The 25,056-nt window shown below is 37.4% G+C and overlaps 2 protein-coding genes and 1 long non-coding RNA gene across 7 annotated transcripts; 1 reads left to right on the top strand and 2 right to left on the bottom strand.

The window, feature by feature from the left end:
• Positions 1-1,013: 1,013 nt before the first annotated feature.
• On the bottom strand, positions 1,014-3,871 carry LOC131344052 (uncharacterized). The gene is made up of 2 exons (XM_058375991.1): positions 3,714-3,871; positions 1,014-3,134 (listed from the first exon to the last, which is right to left on the bottom strand). Exon 2 carries the CDS (start codon positions 3,130-3,132, stop codon positions 1,933-1,935), a length of 1,200 nt encoding a protein of 399 aa, XP_058231974.1. The 5' UTR covers positions 3,133-3,134; positions 3,714-3,871; the 3' UTR covers positions 1,014-1,932.
• On the top strand, positions 3,857-25,015 carry LOC131344056 (uncharacterized). 2 transcript variants are annotated; one of them, XR_009203278.1, is made up of 5 exons: positions 3,857-3,961; positions 4,062-4,165; positions 19,523-19,654; positions 22,225-22,292; positions 23,098-25,015. It is a non-coding gene; the product is annotated as an uncharacterized LOC131344056 (long non-coding RNA). The 2 variants fall into 2 exon arrangements; XR_009203277.1 differs by lacking the exon at positions 22,225-22,292 and having other exon boundaries at positions 23,098-25,014.
• LOC131344055 (protein rapunzel-like) lies at positions 9,088-21,303 on the bottom strand. Of its 4 annotated transcripts, none has more exons than XM_058375999.1 (4): positions 21,286-21,303; positions 19,911-19,977; positions 16,938-17,015; positions 9,088-11,149 (listed from the first exon to the last, which is right to left on the bottom strand). In XM_058375999.1, the coding sequence occupies exon 4, from the start codon at positions 11,125-11,127 to the stop codon at positions 10,444-10,446; it is 684 nt and encodes a 227-aa protein (XP_058231982.1). In that variant the 5' UTR covers positions 11,128-11,149; positions 16,938-17,015; positions 19,911-19,977; positions 21,286-21,303; the 3' UTR covers positions 9,088-10,443. The 4 variants fall into 4 exon arrangements, with proteins under 4 accessions (XP_058231982.1, XP_058231983.1, XP_058231985.1 ...); XM_058376002.1 differs by lacking the exon at positions 9,088-11,149 and adding an exon at positions 11,601-12,740; XM_058376000.1 differs by lacking the exon at positions 21,286-21,303 and having other exon boundaries at positions 19,911-19,995.
• Positions 25,016-25,056: the final 41 nt, after the last annotated feature.

Consider the following 25,056-nt stretch of genomic DNA (forward strand, 5'->3'; position numbering starts at 1 on the left):
CACACACACAAGCACACAGAGTGAGAAATTTCTTTCTGCAATAAATGTGTGACTAGCGCCACCTGCCACCAGAACAGACAAACTTACCGATGCACATCCTGCGTAAAGGAGGACGGAGGATGTGAAACAGTTGATCAGGTGGATCAGAAAAGCGCAGGTTTTCCCACAGTGGCACTGAGGCTTAAAGTAAGCCACAACAAAAGCTTTATCAGAGATAATAGCTTTCCAGATCAATAGCGCTGACCAGGACAGAAGCCACTCAACCACTAATGAATACAAGAGTTTCCATTGGCTGAGCTTTGGGTTTTAGAAGGAACCGTTCAAATTGTTTTACATGCTAATACAATAAATCTGAGTGTGTGTGTGAGTAAGTGAAAATAAACTGTAATGAAGAATTATTAAAATAATGATTACCTGTTAATATTACACTTGTATTAATTCCCAGGTAACATAATTCATATGTGTGTCTGTTTATTCTAGTAATTTTAACAAAGTTGGGCTGTACTTTGCACAGCACACAGTTTAGACCTTAAGGCTGTAGTTTTGGCTACATTGATTTATGATTACGTTAGCTTAAGCCCTTATTCTAGCTCTTTTTCCTGGTGGAAATGATGGATGGTTCCCTAGCTGGCCAACCCAGCGAAGTTAATGTCCAGCTTTATTGAGCTGAGTTCAGCATTCCAGCCCTCATCTGCTCTGCACCAACAGACCTGCACGGTGGGAAATGCTGACTTGTGTGCAAATCCCTAAATTAAATTAAACTTGGCTGTGAGTGGTGTACGTGTCCACCGTACAGACTTAACAGCAATCGACGTCAGCCCGTGGTTTGTTAATCGTGATATTGTGTAACAACAGGATACAGAAAATGCAATTATGTGTACCTAAGAACATTCTGATGTGTACTGACAGCAGCTCAGTTTCTGAAGTTATACTGATTAAATCAGGCCATTTGTTTTTTTGTTGAGTTTTTTGGTTTTATGATCAAAGTAGACGTAGACTGCAGAATTCCTCAGGGTTTAATTTTATTTTCATAATTAGGCACAGGGTTTGCAGCAGAACAATGAAAGTTGGATTGAAATTGTGATCTGCTGGATCTTTTCATAGCTGATATCATTTTCAGGCCAGCTCATATAGGGCATCCTGAGACAGCAATCTTGCACAGAATAAATAGGACAGCACTTTGGCAAGCGTGTCCATGTAATGTCTAAAGCTATGTTTCTTGCCATACTGTTCAACAAAATCAATATTTATGATGCTTAGTCCGCAAGATGTTAACTAAAATAGTCAGTGTTATCATTTTCTCCTAAATCACTGCAGTACACTGTCATAATATGTACCTTATCGCCCAATTGCAGATACTCATTATATCATTTTAATATAAAGTGTGACTTTTGATCTCACAAGTTTACACTTGAACATCTGGTACATTTTGTCAATAAACCATCTATGTTCTCAGGAAGATGCTGCTTGATTGATATTACAAATAACTGAACATCAAAATCCTTGGAATAAGATTGAGACCAGGGTCTTACTGTGTCACAGTGTTCAAAAGTTGTCAGAAAACACCATTATATATTAATATACATGTGTGTACCAAGAGAAGATTTCAAGATGCTGTAGCTTGTGGTCAGAAAAGCATTCAAGAAAGAGTCTAAGTGGCCTGTATAGTGGAAATAGCAAGCCATGCAATTAATTCTGATTAATCAGGCAAGTAGAGGTCTATAGTTATGGCTAAAGTGCATACTTTGGATTTTGACATTATTAGTTATTAAGGCATGTCATGGAGATTAAGACATAAGATATAAGAAGGTTAAAATGTGACATATAATCATGTCTGGCTAAATAGATTAAAAGTGATGAAACATGATTAAACATGTCCAATATATAATGAACACAAACTAATAAGGCGTCTAGTTTCTTCTTTTGGCCTTGTTACTCATCTGAATGCACACACAGGGCCACATTTTTATGTATCTCCCAGTAATGGCAGTCTTCTGGGAAGTTCCAAGCTGCGAAGCTCTGTTTACGTCTGCTGACAGCATGGACCATAAAACCAGACAGAGGTTTCTCCAGATTCTCCACCACAGCTTCGGCATCCCCCTTCTTACCCGGACCATCCATCAGCAGCTGGATGGTGTCCTTGGAAAGAGGCTGTGGATTGCTGCTATAGGACACGACTATATTGTTGTCTTCTACCTGCAGCACATCAAACCAGTTCTGTCCTTTAACATACTGGAAGTTGTCTCTGGTACGCCAGTTGCGCCAGATGCGCCAGTTGCTGCTTCCAGAGTGGTTAATAATGCGAACAGACCACTTCACCCAATCATACTTCTTCTCCAGGAAACTGAGCAGCTCCTGGGCCATGTCCTGGAGATTACCTCCCTCTTTCTCGTGAACTAGCTTCTGGACATCCAGACATGCCTGCTCTGGAAATGACTTCACACATTCTTCAATGACTGCCTTCATCTTGGTCTCGACCTCTTGAATACTCACACTCCATTCAGAGAGCTTCTCTTGCTCCATATCTTCCCCTTGAGTGAGGGCACAGTGACCTAGCAAGACGATCAACCCCAGGCAGAAGAGTTCTTTCATCCGGACACAGAAGTCTTCTAGCACCCTTCTGTTCCTCGCCTCATATCTCTCCACCACATCCAGGATGGACTCCCCAAAAGTGTTTCTGCCCATCAGAGCATCATATAGCACATAGAGGTTCTTCTCACCACCCGTCTTGCTGAAATGATCCAAGAACAAACGTTGTTTGACTTCCTGAAACTGGGGCTTGGCTTCCAAGATGTCGAGATATTTGCGGAACTGGTTGCGTATGTTCTCCTCCACAGTAAAGTATTGAGAATCAACACGTCCCTTCTGTATCTCAGAGTTGATGTCTTCAAGCTGGGACGAGATCACGTCAAGCCTATTCCTCACGACTAGGAACTGCTCTTTGACAAAGACTACCTCCTTACTTTCGACATTATCCAAAGCTAGTTTCAGAACTGGAGCTGCAGCTTCACACAGGGGAAAAATCTCTCCGACTGCGCTAGCCAAGGCCTCGGATCCTCTCTCGAACAGCTCCATTACAGCCTCGATGGCCTCCTTCTTCTGTGCCACCACTCTCTCCAGTGGACTAGGCATGGCTAAAATCAAACATGCAAAGACAATTAGGAACATGCAGTCCTGACAATCATACTGTCACAGGGATATCTTTTGTTTGCAACTTCATCTGAAATGATCAGTAGGATAATATATTCCTCAATTTTTTTTGGAAACATAGCAGCACAGCACAGCCTAGAAGGAGAAAGAAAAAATATCAAAATATTAAAAATAATATGAAGTTTACACTTTATTGTTTAGGGTGTTATTTATTTACTTATTTATTTCGTCAATATTATAAACATACAAAAGCCACCCATTTAACAGGACTCATCAACTGGTTTCCAACTGGTTTTAAAATTAGACAAATAAATAAATAAATAATGACGCATAGAAAAGCCACCTTTTGGTCTCGGCTGTGAAACGTGCTATTTTTAGCTCGCGCAATAAAGCAACCCAAATGAGATCCAAATAAGAAACAATATCGAATCGATTGCCGATGGCGCACGTGTTTATAATCCTCACAGGTATAATTTAAGGGCCCCTGCAACGAGACACACCTTTAAATACCCTTTAAAATGTAATGCAAGGACGGGTGTGAATATAAAGACAGATGTCAGTACCTGAAAATGATGAAGAGCCACAAAATCCTTCAGGAGGAGCCTTTAGGAAAAACGTTCCAAAATTCACCAAATGTCCCTCAAGTTTTTCAGATGTAGTCGTGTGATGATGTTAAAGCATCGAGTGAATGATGCATCTGGAAAGAGAGAGAGAGAGAGAGAGAGAGAGAGTGGTGGGGAGCGAGCGAGAGAGAGAGAGTCGTGCGCGCTGAGCCATGAGCCATTTTTGGGAAGCTCTTCGTGACAGTCGGGTAAAATCTCTTTCTGTTTAATTACACTTGACTAAAACGCGATGTCTACTTATTTCTTCTGTCTACTTCACAGTTTTTTATTTGAAACAATCTCTTTTAGTTGTGTCGTGATCTTTGGAGAGGAGAAAATTTACGCATGGTGCGCAGCATTTATCCGATCCACCGGCCGCATTTCCATTTACACTATTCCCACCATCACTAAAGGTGAGTGCTTTATAAAGTATTTATGTAGAAAAATCAGAAAGCTGACGTCATAATTCCAGGCATGCTTAGGTTTAGTAATCGTGGTAATATTCAGTGTGGTTGGATTTTGGAAAGGCTATGTATACGAGACTTGCCTTTTTGTCTCTGATCACTGTCGATGAGCTGAGAATCAATCAGAAATCATTAAAATCGACTGAAATTCATTTCTAAAACATTGTATTCACATAAAGGTCACGCCTCAATTATTTATTTAACCTGCGACAGGATCTAGTCTCATCGCCGTGGCCTCGATTTCTGTATAACACAAGCTGTGTACACAGAACAAATCATATTTAAAGACATTAAATAGGATTTTAAATTATTGTCAGACATCAAATCATGCAGTTTTATATCTAAATGTCAGTATGTCAGCCTTGCAGTGAAGAAAGACAGTTTTATATTATTTTTTAAAAAATGCTGAGAGCCTTTGGGCATATGGAGTATACAATCTCATTAATGAAATCATGATGCTACACCTACTACCATAGCAGCGAGTATTTCCAAATATTACACCACCAGATGATTTTACAGTGGCTTTAGTAAATTAGTATGGGATTTAGACGTCTGATTATCCTCTGTGATTTAGGATCAACATCAATAAATCAGCATTTGGAGGAAAACAGACTGATTAAAATCAAATTTCTCTTTTTAAACTACAATAGCTTTCTGTGTTTCCTTCTCTCAAGTCAGGCCCCTAAACCTGTTCTACTTGCTTTGAGAGGAATGTTAGGGGGTTTAAAGCATGTATCCGAGCTGTCAGCCTGGTTGAGAGGGTTGAGTTGTGTTATTTTTTGAATAATTCCAGGTTGAAATTGTTTGGGTGGGGGGGTATTGTGTAATTAGCCTGGCAAGTTGTCAAGTTTCAACGAAGCATTTTCTGGCCTTCACAGCTAGTAGCCAACTCCTGTATGACCGGAGAGCATTGATTTGCTGTAATTAGAAGAGAAAATGACAGCTACTTACTTATTCTTATACTTAGCTATTTACAAATTTACAAAATGATTATTTCTATCAAAGAACACAGATGGATTAGCTGTTAGTACTGTAAATATCACCAGTAATAGAATTTATAAAATGGAAAACAGGAAAGTGTGTAGATGGACAGTGATCAGTGATTAGTCATTGGGAAAATGGTGATTCACGTTTGGTTAATGAGAATAATTGTGATCTGGGATTGGTCAACGAGAATAATTGTGATCTGGGATTAGTCAATGAGAATAATAATGATCTGGGATTGGTCAGTGCTAACAATGGTGATCAGTGATTGGCCAGTGCTAATGTTTATCAGGGGTTGGTTGATGATCAGTGCTCATCTGTGATTGGTCACTAGTAGTAACAATAATGATCAGTGATAAGTGAAAAGTGCAAAAAATATAATTTCAAGGTGAGGATCCATAACATTTAACATAAACTAACATTGAACATCAGTTGGTATTGTGATAGCTACACACCAAAATAGGCAAGTGATCATTGGGAACACAGGATCGCACAATGCAGCTCAGCCAAGCTTTATGCACTGGTGGCAAGTCAGTTGATCTTGCTTTCTATATAAGTCCTATAACCATTAGCCTCTTATATCCTAATTTGCATCTTTTCTGAAATAAAGTGGCCAAAGGGGTCTAAAAGTGTCTTAAGTAAATCTTAAGTTACATTAAAAGTTAAGTGTGACACTATGGACACTATAATAATGATAATAATGAATCCATTTATTTCCTAGCGAAGGGGCGGGGCTTGATACTGAAACAACTTGGATGTCAATGACAATGGCAGAGTTAATTATGTACCTAATTAAAGCAGCACTGAACACAATCCAGCACTACATCACATATTTTTACACTTTATTCAAAAAAGAAACGTATTTCTGAATGGGTTATATCTTTTGGAAGTCTGATTCAGGTTTCTGATTGATATTTGGTTCAACATTAAAGTCATATTGTAAAACAAAGAGTCAATCAGTCATTAAAAAGACAAAAAATAGAAACGATCTGAGGAGCATTCACTTGCTCAGCTCCATGACCTTGGAATTGATTGTGACAAGTATGAACACATTATATGATGATGTGGTTCCCACAAAACCTTGTGGCTGTCACAGTGTAGTTTGACAGATTCCTCATTTATGTTGATTATTTTGTTAAAGGTTTACTTACACAAGGATTATTTAACAAAGCTCTCATATTCTGTAGGTATATTTTTCGTATTTGTCTTATTAACTTTAAGAGAAAGAAAAATAGAGACTGGTGAGGATGAGTGATTTATAATATTACAAACAATTATAAATGGAAGAAAGGTATGAGATGTTGTACTTCATAAATAATTCAATAATAGGAAGAATTGCTTTGGTACAAGTTATTTCAGCGTATATTTCAATAGGAAAAACCCTGTGTTGATTATTCCTTATATACAGTAGTCGTACACGTGTATGTTGGTAAATCTCTTAGCTGTGTTGTGTTGTGTTGTGTTTGCATTATGTCCTGGACTTTATTATAGTCAAACCGAGAAGAATGATATTATTAATAATTCAAGGACAAAGCTCTTCCTTGAGATCTAACCATAAAGCACCACTAGAGGTCAGTACAGATGGCGTTATTTGCTTTTAAAATATAAATAATTGACACTGACATTAATTGTTGAGGGCCTTTTTCCATTTAACTGACCCCTCTGCCCTCTTATGTGGGCCTCTACATCCTTTAAATCCTTTAACTCCACTTCCTGTCTCTTAATAAGCTTAAACTGAGTAACATTTTGACTGACAGCTTCTGTACATTTGCAATGAGGATATAAAGTAAAAGAAGTCGTTCTCATAAATGTTTAAACGCTGTAACTACTTGCAAAATCTAGCGTGAAATGATTTATACGATTGTTAGACAAAAGATTAAATTTCTGTCACATGATCAAAGTCAAAACGCAGTTGCTAAAATCAGTATCTGAGTTAAATTAACTCGAGCCTAGTATGGAATTTGTCATTGAAATATTATTAGCACTTTTTATTCATCTGTAGTAAGCAATTTTACAGTTGAGTATCTGTTTCATAGAAAACAAGAATTTTCCAAAAACATAACTGATGACACTTACAACCTGCTTTAAACAAGAACATAGTAAGATAATACTCACCATATTAATCAGCTATTCTTTCATCTAATCATCGCTGCTTTATCCTGGTCAGGGTCACCATGGGTCTGGAGCCAATCGTTTAACACTGAGTGCAAAACAGATGGGACACCAATCCATAGCATGTCGTCATGCACTCACCCATTCACGCTTATGGGCAATATAACACAGCAAATCCACCCAAATTTATTCTATCATATTTTATTTTTTAATTTTTACAATTGAAGAAAACTGGAGAATCACAAGCAAACTGATACGAAGATCTGGAACATGGTAAATTCAGGATTTTGACACTGGACCCTAGAGCAGTGTCAATGATATCTTTAAAAATTTGCCATAAATCTGATGGAAATGAAGTTATCTTTACTGACCTCTAGTGGCAGAAATATTCATTACAGGCTCAGCAGCAGTAAAAGAAACAAATCAACTGATTTAACATTTAACATAGTATAAAATATTTACCAACGACCTCACACCTCACATTTTCAAAGGGGATAGTAAAATGCAAATTAATTAATTAATAGTGATAAAATGCTCTTTAACAATACAGGTATTAATTCAAAGACTTTACAATACAAAGGTATTTTCTTCAGTAATCTGATTTCTTAAAGACTTTAGTGGCTTATTAAGAACGCGTGAAGGATTTTTAATAAGATCACATGGCTGTAACAGTAGTTCTTTAATAGCATCATGCATTATTAAGTGGCATAATCCATTATTTCGACATTTTAGAGCGGTAATAAGAATTCCTGTCTACCTAGTACTGATCCTTTTGCATGACAACAGATATTCAATATTTCTTTACCCAGCAACACTCTTTTTTTATTCATAAACATGTAAATGTTATCAGAAAAACACACGTTATATTTACATTTAAAATCAAGATATCACAGTCTCGTGGATAAAAAGGAAAAGACAATGGCGACATCTAGCGGCAGCATGTGGAATTATGAGTCCTGGCTGACGTGACTTTCCTCATAGATACTGTAGATAGATAGATAGATAGATAGATAGATAGATAGATAGATAGATAGATAGATAGATAGATAGATAGATAGATAGATAGATAGATACTTTATTCATCCCAAAGGGAAATTTATTTCACATTAAAATTATTATTCCCAATAAGGTTGCATTATCACTTTAATGTGTATATGTGGAAAAAATAATCCAAGCCTCATTATTTATTCATATATTCATGTCTTTATTGGTAGTGCATAATTTTTTATACAACATTCATCAGCAACTAAAAAAAAATACTCAGATGACGAAACCATCTTCATTTCTTATACAATGCCTCTAATTGTCTCTGGTCCTTGAAGCATTCCCCACCAATAATTAACCACATTTTGGATTGACCAGAGACTATAAACTATTTCTCAGAAAGATTTCCAACTCCATTTAAAAGTGCAAGGAAAGTCAGCATGTATATAGACATTTGTATTGTATATATAGACATGATAATTATTTAAAGGCCATCTACATTTTATTCAATCCTACACAGAGAAGAGTAAAGAGAGAGAGAGAGAGTGAGTGAGTAATGCATTCATGGAAGAAAGAGAAATTTGATCAAAGGAACAGTTAAGTGTGCGATACAGTATATGCAGGAGGCACTAATGGCATGGTTCAGTAAAAGGCCCCTGGAAGATGAGCGTGCACTTTAAGCAGTATGTTCTGAATCGATGCAGAAGGTATAATAATGCGAGTCTAAATATAATATTGAGTTAGATTTTGTTCTCCAACACAAACAGCTATGAAGCAAATCAGACAGCTAGTGTCAGTTATATGTAACTATAGGACTTAATCCTGCGTAATCCTACAATCTCCTTAAGATTTTTAAACACAAAAAACTTTTAAGAAATGTCTGAACTTGGGATGTTTATAGTGTTTATGCTCATACAGCTTGTAGTGTTTATCTTTAGTGTTTCTACATTTTAAGGTACCATGAGCAAACGCATGCAGCAGTCATAAGAGCGTAGTGTTAGTTCATAAATCTACATTTGAAACCAACATTTCAAACCCAAGTAGTGGTCCAGATCTTAAAAGAAAGAAAATAGTGTTCACAAGACCGAATACGTAACATTTTTTTTTGTTTTAAGATGGTTAAGATACTGAAGTAGAACTGCAGGAAGTGCTGCTGAATGAGTGGATTTGGAAAAACCAGTTACAAACAACTGGGTGATGTGACAATACCTTTAAGTGCACACACACACACACACACACACACACACAACACACAGGGAGAGAGAGAATAATTACATTGATTGTAATTCAAAGTAATGTACTGCAAAGAAATATAGTGTGTGTGTGTGACAAAAACAGTCTACCATCAGCTGTAATTTCTGGAATCCTCAGATGATAAAAACCATTGGTCTAAAAGTGCAAAAAAAAACTATAATGTCGGGGCAAAAATCTGTAACAGTTAACATTTAGCATTGAATAGTAATTTTGTTGAGTTGGTGTAATAGCTACACACCAAACTGGCAAGTAGGCCACGTCCACACGTATACAGCTACTTTAAACTCCCCTATTTTTAAAACTATTTCCATCCATGTGAAAAAAAACCCCAAAACACTCACCTGAGCATACCAGCTCTACACTACGAGGGTGTAGTAATGATATAGCATCCTATCTCACAAGAAATTAAATTCAGGTGGGAAATTTATGGTTTAAAATATAGGTGTGGAGGATGGCACTTGAGTCAAAATGGTGCATGAACCTCTAATGATAATGTAGTTCAAGCCGAATGAAACTGAAACAGTGGCTGGTTTTAAAACACTGACCACTGTGATGAGAAATTTGTTGGCTCTTTGGCTTTAAAGTCTTCAGTTCTTTAAATGGTAAAGTGAGAATCCTCAGGTGGGTGGACTGAGACTGTATCATTTGCCACCTGAGCATTCTTACTCTTACCAGGAGCAATGTTTTGGACAGAAATGATGTAAGACAGAATATAAAAAAAAAAAACAAAGGGGATGATGAGGTGAGTGAGTCAGTAAAAAAAAAAAAGTGGTAAAGAGACATAAGTGGAAGACCGAGACACCAAAACAGACACAGCATAGACCTCTACGGAATACATAAGGAGTCCTGTGTGTGTGTGTGTGTGTGTGTGTGTGTGTGTCAGGGGAACGGAATCACTTGCACCTCCTGAGCACCTCCTGCATCTTCTCTTGCACTTCCTCCATCTTCATAGCCCACTCCTCTCTCAGGCCCTCTTCGTCATCCCCAATGATGGCGGCGTAACCCATCAGAGCGATGAGGCCGACACAGAACAGGTAGGTGATGTGTGTGCACAGGCGCTCCATCACGCTCCGCTCTCCTTTAGAGCAAGTCATGTAGACGTCGAGGATGGGCTGGCTGAAGAGCTTGGGCTTGCCCATTACACCATCGTAGAGTGTGTGCAGGTTCTGGTCGCCCAAGTCGTTAGCATAGCTTTCCTCAAAATCATCACGCTTGCTCTCCACGTGCTCGGGTCGTGCCTTCACCACCTCCATGAACTTACGGAACTGGTTGCGTAGGTTGTTCTCTACCTGGCTGTATTGCCCGTCCAGCGTCTCCTTCTTGATCTGGAGCAAGGTGCCCTGATTCTGCCTCGAAATCTCATCCAGGGCTCGGTTCACGCTGACAAACTCACGTCGAAGTTTCTGAATCTCCTCGTCATCCACGTGGTGAATGACGACGCGGATCAGCGAGCCCGCCACACCGAAGATGGGGTTCACCACAGCGGCTGCGGACGAGATGGTGGCTACACACTGCATCGCCTTCACCAGGCCACGCTTCAGCTTGTCTCGGTCCTCCGAGATCTCGATGTCATCCATGGCCTAAAACAGAAACGTTGGTCTGACGGGGAGAAGAAGAAATACTTTAATCATAGTGTCAACTAACTTCAGTTAGTAACAGAATTTACACTTCTTGTCTTATTTTGTGCAGGGTTATGAAATTTAATCCATTTCAATCCAAGTTGGTGAATATTTATATAGCGCACTATATACACAAGTCTCATACGGTGATTTCTTTGTTTCTCAAAGAAATCTACTCAGATATATCAGTTGTGAGACGTTAACGTAATCCTTCGTACAAACTGCAGCTTTCAGTATCCTACTGTATGCAAAACCCATATTTGCATGTTGCTCTGAGGTGAGTATAACCCCAACAGCTAAGAGTGAGCGCCATGGCCTTATAAACACAGCAGAGTGTATGAACTATAGCCTTCAAAAAATTGATTAAATATGAACTACTGCTGAACTACTGCTAAATGTTATCAGGATCATCAATAAAACCCAAGCCTGAATTTTAACTTGGAAAGGACAAATATTTATTTTTGCACAAACAAAAAACAGTATCCACAGTACAATACAAAGTATTGAAAACAGTCAGCCAGAATGAATTACAATAAAAAATAAACAAATATGTTGGTGCAAAATATCCAGCTTGCTTGTCTATACATTCAGCAACACTTTTAGATATATATATATATATCCTATGATATTTGGCTGTTTAAAGTGAATAAGAAAGATTGGAATTTTAAGTGCTAAGCCAACAAAAAGAGATAGAAAAAAATATATAATAATGGAAACACAGTTCTTATTGCCCAGAATATAAATAGCATTGATTTTCTTTATCATTGTCTATATGATAAAGCAGTAGAAACTAAGACATCTGTGGTTTAGAAACCTCTCAGTGCATCTGGCATCACTCCTACTCACTACACTCGTCCAGGGCTTCCTGCATCTTGGTCTGAATATCGATGACCCTTTGAGCCCACTTTTCCCTGATCTCGTCCTCGTCATCCTCCGTGACCGCGTAGTAGGCCATCAGGGCCATGAGGCCGATTTGGAAGAGGTGAGCCAGATGAGCGCATCTAGCCTCCATAATCTTTCTGTCCCTGTCACAGTGGTCTAGATACACGGTCAGCAGCGGCCTCCCAAAAAGGCTGTTCTTTCCAATGACGCCTCGATAGAACACGTCCAAGCTCAAGTCGCTCTTGTCCTTTTCATAGATGTTCTTGAAATCCTCCATGAAACGGTCGGCATCGTCGGGGTTCGTCCTGACCCGATCCACCATGGTATTGAAGGCGCCGTATTGGTGCTTGATGTATTCCTCGTATTTGCCGAACACTTCGTTGATTTCGTTGATGCGGATCTGGCGCAGCGTCTGCTTGTTCTGCTGAGAGATGCTCTCCAGCTTGTCGTGAATCTTCTTGAAGTCCTTGTCCAGCTCATTGGTTTCATCTTCCACCAGGCCTTTCCTTACTACACCAACCAGCGAGGTGACGATGCCAAACAGAGGGTCAATGGAGGAAGCAAAGGAGGACACTTTCTCGACGTAGCCCAGCACCTTGGCTGCTGTTTGTTTGATTTGCTCCTTATCCGCCATTGATGCCGAGGGGTCGCTGGCTTTGCCTCTACCGAGCCCTTGGTCCCCTGTGGTTCTGAAAAAAAAAAGGAGGAAAAATGTGTCAAAGAACAAAACTAGAACTGAACACTGATCACTGATTTCCGCTTTATCGATTTCCAACAACGGAGCCAGTATTCAATATGCAAATTAGATATTTAAATGATCCAACTTCGTCTGTTCGTTTTTTATGATCTAAACACTTTCATAACCATCCATGCAGATGTAGAAGGGTGCTGTCCAGTTCTGAAACATCCGAGGAGAGAAACATGGCAATATCCGCTGATCATTACGGCTCAGCTTTAGAGACTGAGGTTTGACCCTAGGTTAGATCGTTATTAGTGCTTTTTGAGGCTTTGCATTGAAAATCCCAAAACCTCAGAATCATTAGGGAGGCCTATACAATCGTCTTTAACTATAGAAGCTGGATATAAATAATGCATCATATAGGCAACTGGAAGCGAGCTAACACTTTCCTAAAGTGTAAACAAAGGCTACTTTAATGTCATGTTCACATATGATTGATTTTTCCTACATCAGTGAATCACATGCTGAAAACCACCTTCTGTCTTTCTTAATGTCAAACCACAATCCATTAGCTGGCCTTCTTGTTCCTAGTGTTTTAACATGAAACAGACATTCAGTAAATAAGGAGAAATAATAAAACAGAGCCAAAATAAACCCTTACGATACATTTCTACATACATTCCTGTTGTTGCATAATATAGAAACTGCATCTAGCACTGAAGAAGCACTGCCCATTGCCAGGGTAACCTGGTTAGCTTGAAATGAAAACAGCCCAGATGGCGACTCCCTCAGCCCCAAAACAAAGCAACATCAGCGCAATATGATTATATGTATATACACGAGGCATTACTGACTAAAACAACAAACAGGAAAACAGAAAATGGGCCCAAGCTAAGGATCTTACCTGCTGTAATGTGTGTAGCTGTTCCCTTCCTAATGGTGCTGCTGTGTTTTTCGTGCAGGCAGCCACTATCTCAGCCTCAGGCTGGAGAGACCGCCCCTGCCTCTCTGCTATATATGGCCAGGGTGAGGGAGTGACTCATATCTGAGCAATGCTCATTGGGTTAGGGAGGGGAGGAAGAGGAAGGAAAAAAACGCAGCCGTTCCGCAGTCCCTTCACACAGCTCAGAAAATGGCTGCCACGCTCCTCGCTGCAATTGGTTAGCAGCAATTCAGAAGTATGTATTCGCTTTTTAAGACCTGGGCGTAATGAGAAATGAGCAGTCGATAGAAAATGTCAGGAATTAAATGCCATTGTTGGTGGAGGCACTGAAAGGGAACTTGAATTTCCTGATTACTGATATGAAAACAAAAAGGAGGGGAAAATTCACTGCACATAGTAAACAAAGAGCTGACAATTAGGAATGTCTTTAAAAGGCTGTAACACTCTTCACATTGTTAAAGCAGCTGCTGCACAACTGTTCACACTGTAATCGAAGTCTATGCAGCTGCCCATGTAAACAACTGTGAGGAGGTTTAAAGAAAGTTTGTCCCTGTGTGCTTTTAGTTTATATCGGTACAGGATGATAAAAGTGACTCCGGTTGCTGTCTTTGTTCGGATATATTTTGTGGACAGATGAAAAGGAGAGATCTTACAGCCGTACCCTTTTTTATAAAGCTTAAGTTAAAGTTTAATTTTTACTTTTTCTTAAAAATTCATTGTAACATCCTTACTGGTGCATCAAGTTCTTCTAACTTCACCATTTGTAAAGATGAGGTTTTTAAACAACAGAACACTTCAGCTGCATTTAAAATATTATATTATTTGGGGGAAAAAAAACAATATATACCAGACCTAACAGCCCTGAACAGGAAGAAAGACCCAGGAGGATGGCGGTGGTGTAAAAACTCACATTTTTGACACAGAGCTTTCATAAATAAAATATTTATGTAAAATAGAAACTGTAGTTAACTAACTGCTTGCAATACTGTTAGATTTTATACTGTAAATCTACTTAATCTTTTTTTAAATATTAAACTTTCCTTTTAAAGCCAAATTTGTCAATCGGCTTATCTGCATTTTTTCTTTTATACTGAGGAAAATCAGCTGACTTTCTGAATATATTTGAGCAATAACTCGTCTGTGAAACTCATCCACAAGGCATGACAAACTATTATCAAAATCCTATAGACATTTCTTTGGGAACCTTTAAAAGTTTCAGAAGGGGTGTGGCTCCAATTGAAATTTAAATAAGACCAAGCCTCTGACCTTTAAACAAGACCACTGAAGGTACTGATAGGAATGATAAGACTGATAATTCTTTAATTAGCTCTTTAATTATGTTCGGTGTCTAATAATACACTAATAGCATCTTCCACTAATTAACACCCTTCGACTGAAGAGTGTGAAACGTGTAGTAAAGAATGTAAAGACTGATTATACTATCGAATTTACGTGAATTCTTACAATATACAGCAAATACAAACGCCTCGAGACTAAATTCCGACTTAGGAGTTCCAAGTGATTTCAAATCAACATGGCTGCCCACAGCATCAGCACTAAATGACTAGCATCACTTCTTATTCTAAACGAGTTTAGACATTAGTTCAATTGAGATATTGATGCATTTGCTTGTTAAATCTGTAACACTGACTGTACAGGTCACTGCATTTAGGAGGTAAATACACTTTGCTTGAATCTCAAAAATAATAGAATTCCGAATGTAATTCGGGGAAAACCGAACACACGCAAGATTCTTCAATTAGCCTTTAATTACATCCGAGGGAATGTCTGACACTGTTTTATCATTCGTCTGAAATACTTAAGCACTGGAGCAGTTTGTGTGCTCATCATGCCATTCCTGTCACCTATGGTACGAGTGACATGACAGATGTTAATCATGAACCTGTTCGAAGAATTTCTGTAGAAACACGAAAGAAACCGAAATGACATTAAAAAAATTACGACTTCTTTCGTTTTGCGCATGATAAACTCTGTTCCTTCTGCACTTTATATTCTAGTTTAAAGCATTAATAATGTAGAATTAAAGTTTTTTATAAGGTTGTAAGGCTGGAATTCAGTGATATGGCACAATAAAAACAACTCCAATGGCTGTAATTTGTGGCTAGATGTTCTACACGGTGACAGAGGAGAGAGGAAAATGAGAGAGATTAGACTTTTGCTTTGTTAACAGTGCAGTGGTTTTGAACTTCCACTGAAGTTTATGAAGTCTTTACTTTTATTTCATATTATAACAGATTATAATCTACTAGTAAAATGGTGCATCACAGCATCAGCTTAGAACTTCACATTTTTAAAGATGATAATGTTACATGACTTAACATTACATTGAAGCTACAAGTAAAATAGTTTTGATTTTCCGTTCAGAAAAGATATGGTGTACACTGATCAGGCATAACATTATGACCACCTGCCTAATATTGTGTTAGCCCCCCTTTTGCTGCCAAAACAGCCCAAAATGTTCACTTGCTGCGTAATATATCCTACCCACTAACAGGCGCCATGATGAGGAGATCATCAGTCTTATTCACTTCACCTGGCTCTGCTCAGAATGTTATGTCTGATCGGTATATATTCATGTAGAACCTTCATTTGGACCTGTAACCATCCAGTGACTCCTTAAAAAACCTTTAAACCTTCATTTTTTTAAAGAACGTAATAGGTTTTTAGACTAGAGTCTGTCATGGACTATTACTTCTGTGGAGAACTTTTAGTTAAAATTCTGAAAAACTCACTCAATAGATTTTTAATTGATCCTAAAGGGTTCTGTGTAGAACTCTACAGTATTTCCGTTTCAGATTGTTTCTTTAGAACCTCATTAGGAAGCTTGAAGAACCCGTAAAGGGTTAGATATTATAATAAAGTTTACAAAAGCATCTGAAAGTGAAATTGATTTTTTTTTCTTCCACCAAGTATTTAAAGTCTTCTGGTTGTTATGATGCGGGACTGCACTGATCAGATCACTGATCATCATTATGAGGGCTGATACAGGCACAGTTCACGCTCTGGCTCTCAAGTTATTTTTGAATCCGATCGTGTTGCATGATAACAAGAAGTCACGAGAAATTAACAGGAAAATAAATCTCTCAATTAGCTGTGAGCATGTCAGGATTTTAATATCCAGGTCTATCATATGCAGAGATCAGACATCAGTATCACATTATAGGTTTGATTAAATGCGATTGACTTTGCATCCTGTTTATCAGCTTTAAGAACAGTTTCTGTTAGCAAAATGCTGGGCCTTACGTTGCGGTCCTCTCTGGGCTGTGTGGGCAGGAAACCTGCGTCAAAACGTAATAGCGTCTTCTTGGGAAAGAATGAATCCTGCAAGAAAACAAAAAGGGAGTTACTTTATAGCTAATAATCAGCCAGAAAAATCTAAAGTGCTTTTAGATATTTACACAAAAATCACTGTGTTATTATAAAGTGTTAGGATTCAGGACAATTTATATATAATGCCATATTTTAGTCATTTAAAACTAGCACTTTGTATGGAAAGGTCTGTGTAACAATAACTATAAATTTATATATATAAACAATAGATTCAATCTGAAGTATACCGACACTGTTATATTGATTTTTATAACTTTTGCTTGGAGACTTTATTAAAATGAACTCCATCAGATCCGAAACTATTAGTATATAATTCATTATTAATGAGTCACAGTACAGAAACTCTATAATTACTTCTGACATCATATCTGCTATTATTCTGCCGTTCCTCTGACATGATTAAATCAGAGGTACTGGAGACGTTTACGATGGGCGATTACGATGTGCTTGCATTCCTTCATGAAGGGCTTGTGACTGTGGTATGAGTGATGAAGGTGTATGTTCAAAATAATTCCAAAGAAACAAGACTGAAACATAACAGAAATGTTTAAATGACCAAATGGTTGAAGTAATGCAGTGAAAGGCGTCTTTCTTCTTAAATGTTTGGGTTTCTAGACCATTAACACCAAACTAGGTGAAGTGAAAGACAGCACAGTGGACAGATGCAAGTGGACATTAGCATGTGTGCTTCTGGCTAAAATCCAACGCTCTCGCCCTCTCATCCTTCACACCTACTGCCTCAGGGCATGTCTGTGACGCACCATGTTGCTGCTTGCCCTGTATTTCTACAGAACCGTTAAGTTAATCCCCTGCAGGTTGAGTGCGCTTTTTGTTTTCAGCTTTGTTCGTTTCTAAATAGTAAAGTCGGTTCCCTGAGCAAACCATAGGGGGCGGTGATTTACGTTTTTTTTATTTATGACCAAAATGTCGCGTTGACAAAAGGCATCTCACCTTAAAGCCTGAGCTCAGATTTAACCCTTTATATCCCGGATACTTTTAAACACTCAATAAATAATGTGATCCGGTGATTCATGACCTCTAAAGATCCAGTGAGTGTGATTTATAGAACAGGAAACAGTAATATTTCATTATTTTACTGATTTATTTTACTTTTTTTTCAGTAAGGAATTGTTTAATTCCTTTAATTGTTTAATTGTTTAAGGAAGTGTTTAATTCTCATATTAATCCTTTAATTGCATAGAATCTGGTTTCAGATTAATGTGTAATATTATTTTTAGCATTTGTCTTCAACACATGAACTAATCAAGTTCATTTCTTTTTTGTTTCTCTCTATCTTTTGTCTTTTATTTATTTTTATTTTATTTTTACGTTGCCATGTATTGTGTCTGAGACATAATTCCTATTTCATAACAATTAATTATTTGACTGAAAAAATTAAATATTCGAAATATTCCGGGTCATCACATACATATTTTATTGTTCTTAATTTCTCATCCCAGAGTGTAACAATGAATAGAAAAAATAGGCAAAAAAAAAAAATATATATATATATATATATATAAAATAAAATAGAATAAATAAAACCATGATAGAGACATAATAATAATGATAATGATGATAATAATACTAACACTAATAATAATAATAATAATAATAATAATAATAAAGTAAAATATAGTAATCGATTAAAGGGTTAATACTTAAATATGCCTCTGTATTAAATAAAATAAATAATAATAAATTAAAAAATAATATTTTTTTTAGAAAATGGGAATTTCTCCACCAAAGCAAAAGTTTTTAATATTATGACTAATTTTTTTTTTTTCAAACAAATAATTATTTGCAATATTATTTGATATCTCTTGGTGTGTGTGGGGGGGGGGGGTCGGTCAGAGGAATCACCCCACCTTATTTATAAAGAAATAATATTAGCAATATATAAAATAATGATTTAAAAAAAAAAAAAAATGTTTAATAAGGTCTATTTGAAACTGAAAGACCACTAAAGGTTTACATTTTTGGAAACTAGATCATGGAAATTAGTGTTTGTAAACAAACACACACACATGCACACACACACGCATGCACACACGCATGCACACACGCATGCACACACACGCATGCACACACCCTGTCAAACCCATGTCATCTATGAGGACTGAAGCTTTTCCTCTCCAGAATGAATTAACTGATCCCAAACTACACCCTCACTGCTTGAAATGTTTATTATTAAGTCTAAATTAAATCATTGTTTGTGACAGTTTCTTATGACAAACTTTAATCTTAAGCATGGTGTTAAACCCCGCATGAATGAGTGTCAGTTCAGGAAGTAGGCAGCCTCACCTACTTTCACTCCTGAGAGAGCGGCCATCTTTAAAGCTCTCTGTCAGCACACACTGGGAGTAAATACAATCTATTTGATTAGTAAACTTACACAACGTGCACAGAAGATATTATTTGCATAGATATCCTCCATTTTAGAGCCTCTGCTTCATTATCTAGTACTTTTTTAATGCTTTTATCTCCTTTTTTCACAGGGCATAGCCTGGTTGCTAATATTAGCACTTCCACTGGCCTGAAGATTAAAGACCATGAAAAATCAAGTGGAAAAGCTACTTTAAGAAGTCATAACAACGTAAAGCGAGGCCTTCCTGTCTGTACAGACCAATGTGAGTAGTGAAAACAGGTCCACATAACCTCCACAGCAAAACAATCACCCAGCTTCCTTCCTAGCTCAGCTATAGCTCCCCCTAGCAGCCTCTCCATATTTCCTTGTTTGTGCTTAGCAAAAAGCTTTATCCTATTTTTCAAGGCATAATATTCCAATAAAACACATCCACTGACATGAAAATGAGCCTTAACACCTCACAATAAACCCATCCATCCATTGGTGGCCTAGGCATTGGCCAAGATAACTTTTCTTACCTCTTCAGAGAGCTACCTCCCTCTCCAAAGTCCAAATCTCGATTGTACTTCTTCTTCCCAGCAATCCCTGCAAAAGGGCCACTTCCATGTTAGATCTCTATGTAGGGGTGTCCATATTGGACCATACCATTTTCCTGTGCCATGGAAGACCCTGGTGGGTCAAAATTGGCCAATTAGTCACTAGACAAGCTCAAGGCACCAACTGCTCCAAAAAAATGGTATATATACAGTCCTTCATTATGTAGTCTCTTCCTCACACTACACAGTCCTCCCCCAGTAACATTCAAATATTCCAGCCTCCCAACATTCAAATAGCCCATACAGAGAGACAGCTGGCTCTGTGGAGACAGCCGGTGGCGCATAGAGCGTCAAAGGGGTTATTGAGAGCTTGACAGACGCACCCACATGCTCCAAAGAGTCACAAATTATTATGTGGGGCAAATTCAAGTTCTGAGTGGTGTATTTGTGTAGAAATTAATGAAATAAATCAAGAGAAAAAGTCACAGAAATATAAGAGATCCACTAGAGAACCGGAGCTATAGGGAACAGACGCACCTCTCCAAAGGAGCAGGTGTTTATCCACAAATAAAGACCTAATTATTACTCAAAATAAGCACAGCACAGAGACCTATTTGCATTGTAAAAATGTTAAAATGTTTTCTAAACTCAACCCTAAAGTAATTTTAGACGTCTGATAAAATATGTGCCAAAAAATGATTTATTTATTTTTTATTTATTATAATACCACTCAGTGGTGAAATGTCTTCTTTTTTAGGGTATCGTGCAGCGCACTGACAAAAGAAATTCATGATAAAACATATATTAATAATTCAAACATAAAATAAAGTACAGTAGGCTGGGTGATATTTATTTATGGAGATTATTCGTGTATTAGTCTATTAAACGCGTTAGGGCGGTTAGCTGTGATGACGGTGCACTAAAAATAAAATGACGCGCTTAAACCTGCTGTGTTTTTCGTGCACAGTTTGTACAGGTTAAATGTATAATATTTTTATTTACCTTTAAATGAGATATTAGACGTTTACGTTTTTTTCCGTTAAGGTAAGACATATTCATTTATGAATAAAGAATATAACAGAGCAGCGCACTGAGGAATCATGGCGCGCGTCATGATCCATGACAAACCCTTTTCCAGGAATATCTTCCATGTATAGGATGAAGTTAAAAACAGCAGGGAGGTCTGACAGACATTTTCTGCATATGGAATTCCAAGGATAGTTTTTGGTACATTAGAGGAAAGTACGAGTCTGGACGTGTCTTTCAGGCTATACGTCCCCACAGACTCCCCTCGCCCCAGCCCACTTAAACATAGTAAACAAAAAGGGCTAGACTTTAAAAAGGTGCAAGCTCTAACCTGAGTGTTTGTGCTGCCTTCATGGACATCCGAGCTGTATAGGAATAAAGCACCCCGTTATTTAGATTTTTTGTTTAATAAGCCTAATAATGCAATTCGCAATAATTATTATTATTATAGTATAGCTATTAGATATACTATTGCGTTGTTCACGTATACTAAACAGACAGGCAAGATTAAGATAACACAATTTAAACCACCTACGTGAATAGGCGCTAGGCAACCGCGTGCGCAACGCAAACCGACGCGCATGGTGTAACCGGATATAATGTCCGTGTGGCTCAGGATTCACAGACAATAGATGCACATTAGACGCACAACAAGCATGTCTGCATCTACAGAAAGGAAAGATATCAATGCACCATCTGGCATCAGAAAACCAAAACGCAAACATGACATTAAGGTTCGTGTAACCGTAATGATGCGCGCACACGACTGTTACAGCTGCTTCATATTTACACCAGTGACCAGATTCAGTCCAACACATGTAGTCTTCATATGCAATATTGAGAAACCTCCAGATGTTGCTGCATCATCTAGATATTTAGCATAGGGACAAAAAAAAAAACAGAAATCAGATTCAATAGAACACGCGTTTATTTGCCCCTGTCATATCTTAGATATTTTATTTGTTCAGCAACCTGGTTAGTTGTCCGAAAATTAATTGGCAGGTTGAATGTTTCCCTGACAAAAGACGTATTGTTTAAGCATGTTGAGAAATAGTGAGTATTTTATTTATTTATTTATTTATTTATTTATTTATACAAATATAACGTTATATTATTAATAAATATATTGCCTGGTTGAATTGTTAACAGACAACAAAAAGTTTAAAAAATATGATGATGATGATGATGATGATGATGATGATTGTTGTCGTATTCAGTCTGGTTTGTTTTGATCTAATTCCTGTAACATATATGCTTTATACTCACCTAGCTGGTTTAACGGATTCAGGGACCGTTAGGAAGATGCAAATGAACTTCCTCTATTGAGTCAACTTAATGGTTAGTCCATGCTTACAAAAGTGTGTGTGTGTGTGTGTTTCACAAAGGTATATTGATTTAGTTTTAGTTAAATTAATTACAACTGCAGCAAAGGTTTTATTCATGAGACTGTGATGCATATCTAATATACAGAATCAGAAACAAAGGATATAAGAATCACAATAAATAATAGAGTAAATAAAATATATATATGTACAAATCTGAAGAATGAAAGCAATAAATAAATTATAATAAAATGGTTTTAGTGCTAATGTAAATACGATGATGAAAAAAAATTTTAAAAGTATTCTTTTTAATGTATAAAGTTTGTTCTGGTTATTATACAGTTATTATATCTGTAAGCCTGTTGACTGGTTGTTTTAAAAATGAATGTCAAACACAATAAAAATACAGGAAAAAAACAGGAAGCTCTTTTAATATGACACACATAGTGTTTTGAATTTATATCAGGATGAGTGAAAGGTTCAGTAATAAACCAGCTGAGTAAATGAATATGATCCACAACACATATGGCACATTTAAACGAAATGATCATAATGAGGTTTGACAGGGACGGAAGGTGGGTGCATACCTAATAAACCGACAGTTTAAGCATGCTTTCCTGCAGGTCTGTGAATCAATCTCAGGAATCTGATATTGTAGTTAGATTGCAAAAAGCTGTAAACTGATTCCACTCTCCGCAGCTCCACAACTCCTTTATTTTTCTAAATCAAGTATTACATCTTTGGAACTGTGTGTGAATAGCAGGTGGAGAAATGGCAGATGTAGTCTGTTACGCTTACAGGTTCATGTTCTGAATTTACAGGAAGATTGACAGGTAACGAGAAGAACAAGCATCCATGAGCTGAAATACTGGGAAATGCCTTTTCTTGGAAGGAGCACCGCTTGAGGGTTTGATGTTGGTATGTCCAGAAAGTTTGCCATGAAGTTGCATGATTGCTATTTTGTAGTAAACAAACGTTTAGTCCTCTTTCTCTTTCTTTCTATCTCTCTCTCTCTCTCTCTCTCTCTCATGATGACCTCTGCTGTTCCTTTGTATCATTTCTTGGTAAACCAATTCATTCTCCTTAAGTCAAAGGCATCCTTAAAGGCTGTCTGAAAAAATATGCATCATAGAAACTAATGGGGATGTGGAAGCTTAATGGTTAAAGTGACTACTGACTAGAAGGTTGTGAGTTCGAATCCCAGGTTCACCAAGCTGCCACTGCTGGACCCTTAAGCAAGGCCCTTAACCCTCAATTGCTTAAGTTGGCATGGAATACAGATCAAATGTAAGTCAATCTGGTTAAGTGTGCATGCCACAAATGTAAGTATGAATAATTTTGGAAGACTAAAAAAGTGTTCAATTCTCCATTGGGAGACCTGGACAAGCAGAGGGACTGAACACAAAAACAAATGCTAAACTATGACATTTGAGATGTGAACGTTATTGTGTATGTCAACAGCATGCGTGTGGATTTAAAATCAATTGCATTGGACCTAATTTAGGTAAGCGATGTCGACTGGTTTCATGTGTTCACTGGAATTCATGTGTGTCTTTGTATTTCCATTCAGATGTTAAGAAAAAGAGACCTGGAGTGATGCTGATGCCTGCTTTGAGGTAAAGTAGATTCAGAACAAATGATGTAGGATTTCAGGCTTCAGAGCTCATAAAGTTATTAAGCTGATATGTACTAATGTATTTATTGCATATTAATTAATAATATTGTGTCTCTTAAATGAAAATTCTCCAGCTGCATTTAGCATAAATTTAGTTTATTCATTCAAGTTACTTTTCTTGTGTCCTTTTATCATTTCTTTATATTTTGGAAGTAAAGTGTCAGTCCCTTCAGGAATCATGCGAAAGCCAGGATATTTAGAGGAGCTTGCATTTTTTTTTCTAAATGGCCAAGGATTTTCTGCAGATATGTTCCGAGACCTGTCATGTGACATCATCACAACACACACCTTCAGCCAAATCCCTCTTCTATTCATACGGTATGTCTGGAAGATGAGTGACACACACATGTAATGACTTTCTATGAGAGCTGCAGATGGTTGGATAGATGGATGGATGGATGGATGGATGGATGGATGGATGGATGGATGGATGGATGGATGGATAGATAGATAGATAGATAGATAGATAGATAGATAGATAGATAGATAGATAGATAGACTTTATTGATCCCATGAGGGAAATTCTTGGGGACAGACAGACAGACAGACAGACAGACAGATAGATAGATAGATAGATAGATAGATAGATAGATAGATACTTTATTGATCCCATGAGGGAAATTCTTGGAGAGAGAGAGACAGACAGACAGACAGACAGACAGACAGACAGACAGATAGATAGATAGATAGATAGATAGATAGATAGATAGATAGATAGATAGATACTTTATTGATCCCATGAGGGAAATTCTTGGAGAGAGAGAGACAGACAGACAGACAGACAGACAGATAGATAGATAGATAGATAGATAGATAGATAGATAGATAGATAGATAGATAGATAGATACTTTATTGATCCCATGAGGGAAATTCTTGGAGACAGACAGACAGACAGACAGACAGACAGACAGACAGATAGATAGATAGATAGATAGATAGATAGATAGATAGATAGATAGATAGATAGATAGATAGATAGATAGATAGATAGATAGAATTCCTGTTCAAGATTCAAGATTGTGTTTAAACACAATGTCATGTCCGTGATTATCTCTCTGTTCAATAAAATTATTAAACTGTAAACAATTTGTCTGTGATTATTTA

Source organism: Hemibagrus wyckioides, linkage group LG23 (assembly GCF_019097595.1).
Source record: "Hemibagrus wyckioides isolate EC202008001 linkage group LG23, SWU_Hwy_1.0, whole genome shotgun sequence".
Classification (NCBI taxonomy): Eukaryota; Metazoa; Chordata; class Actinopteri; order Siluriformes; family Bagridae; genus Hemibagrus; species Hemibagrus wyckioides.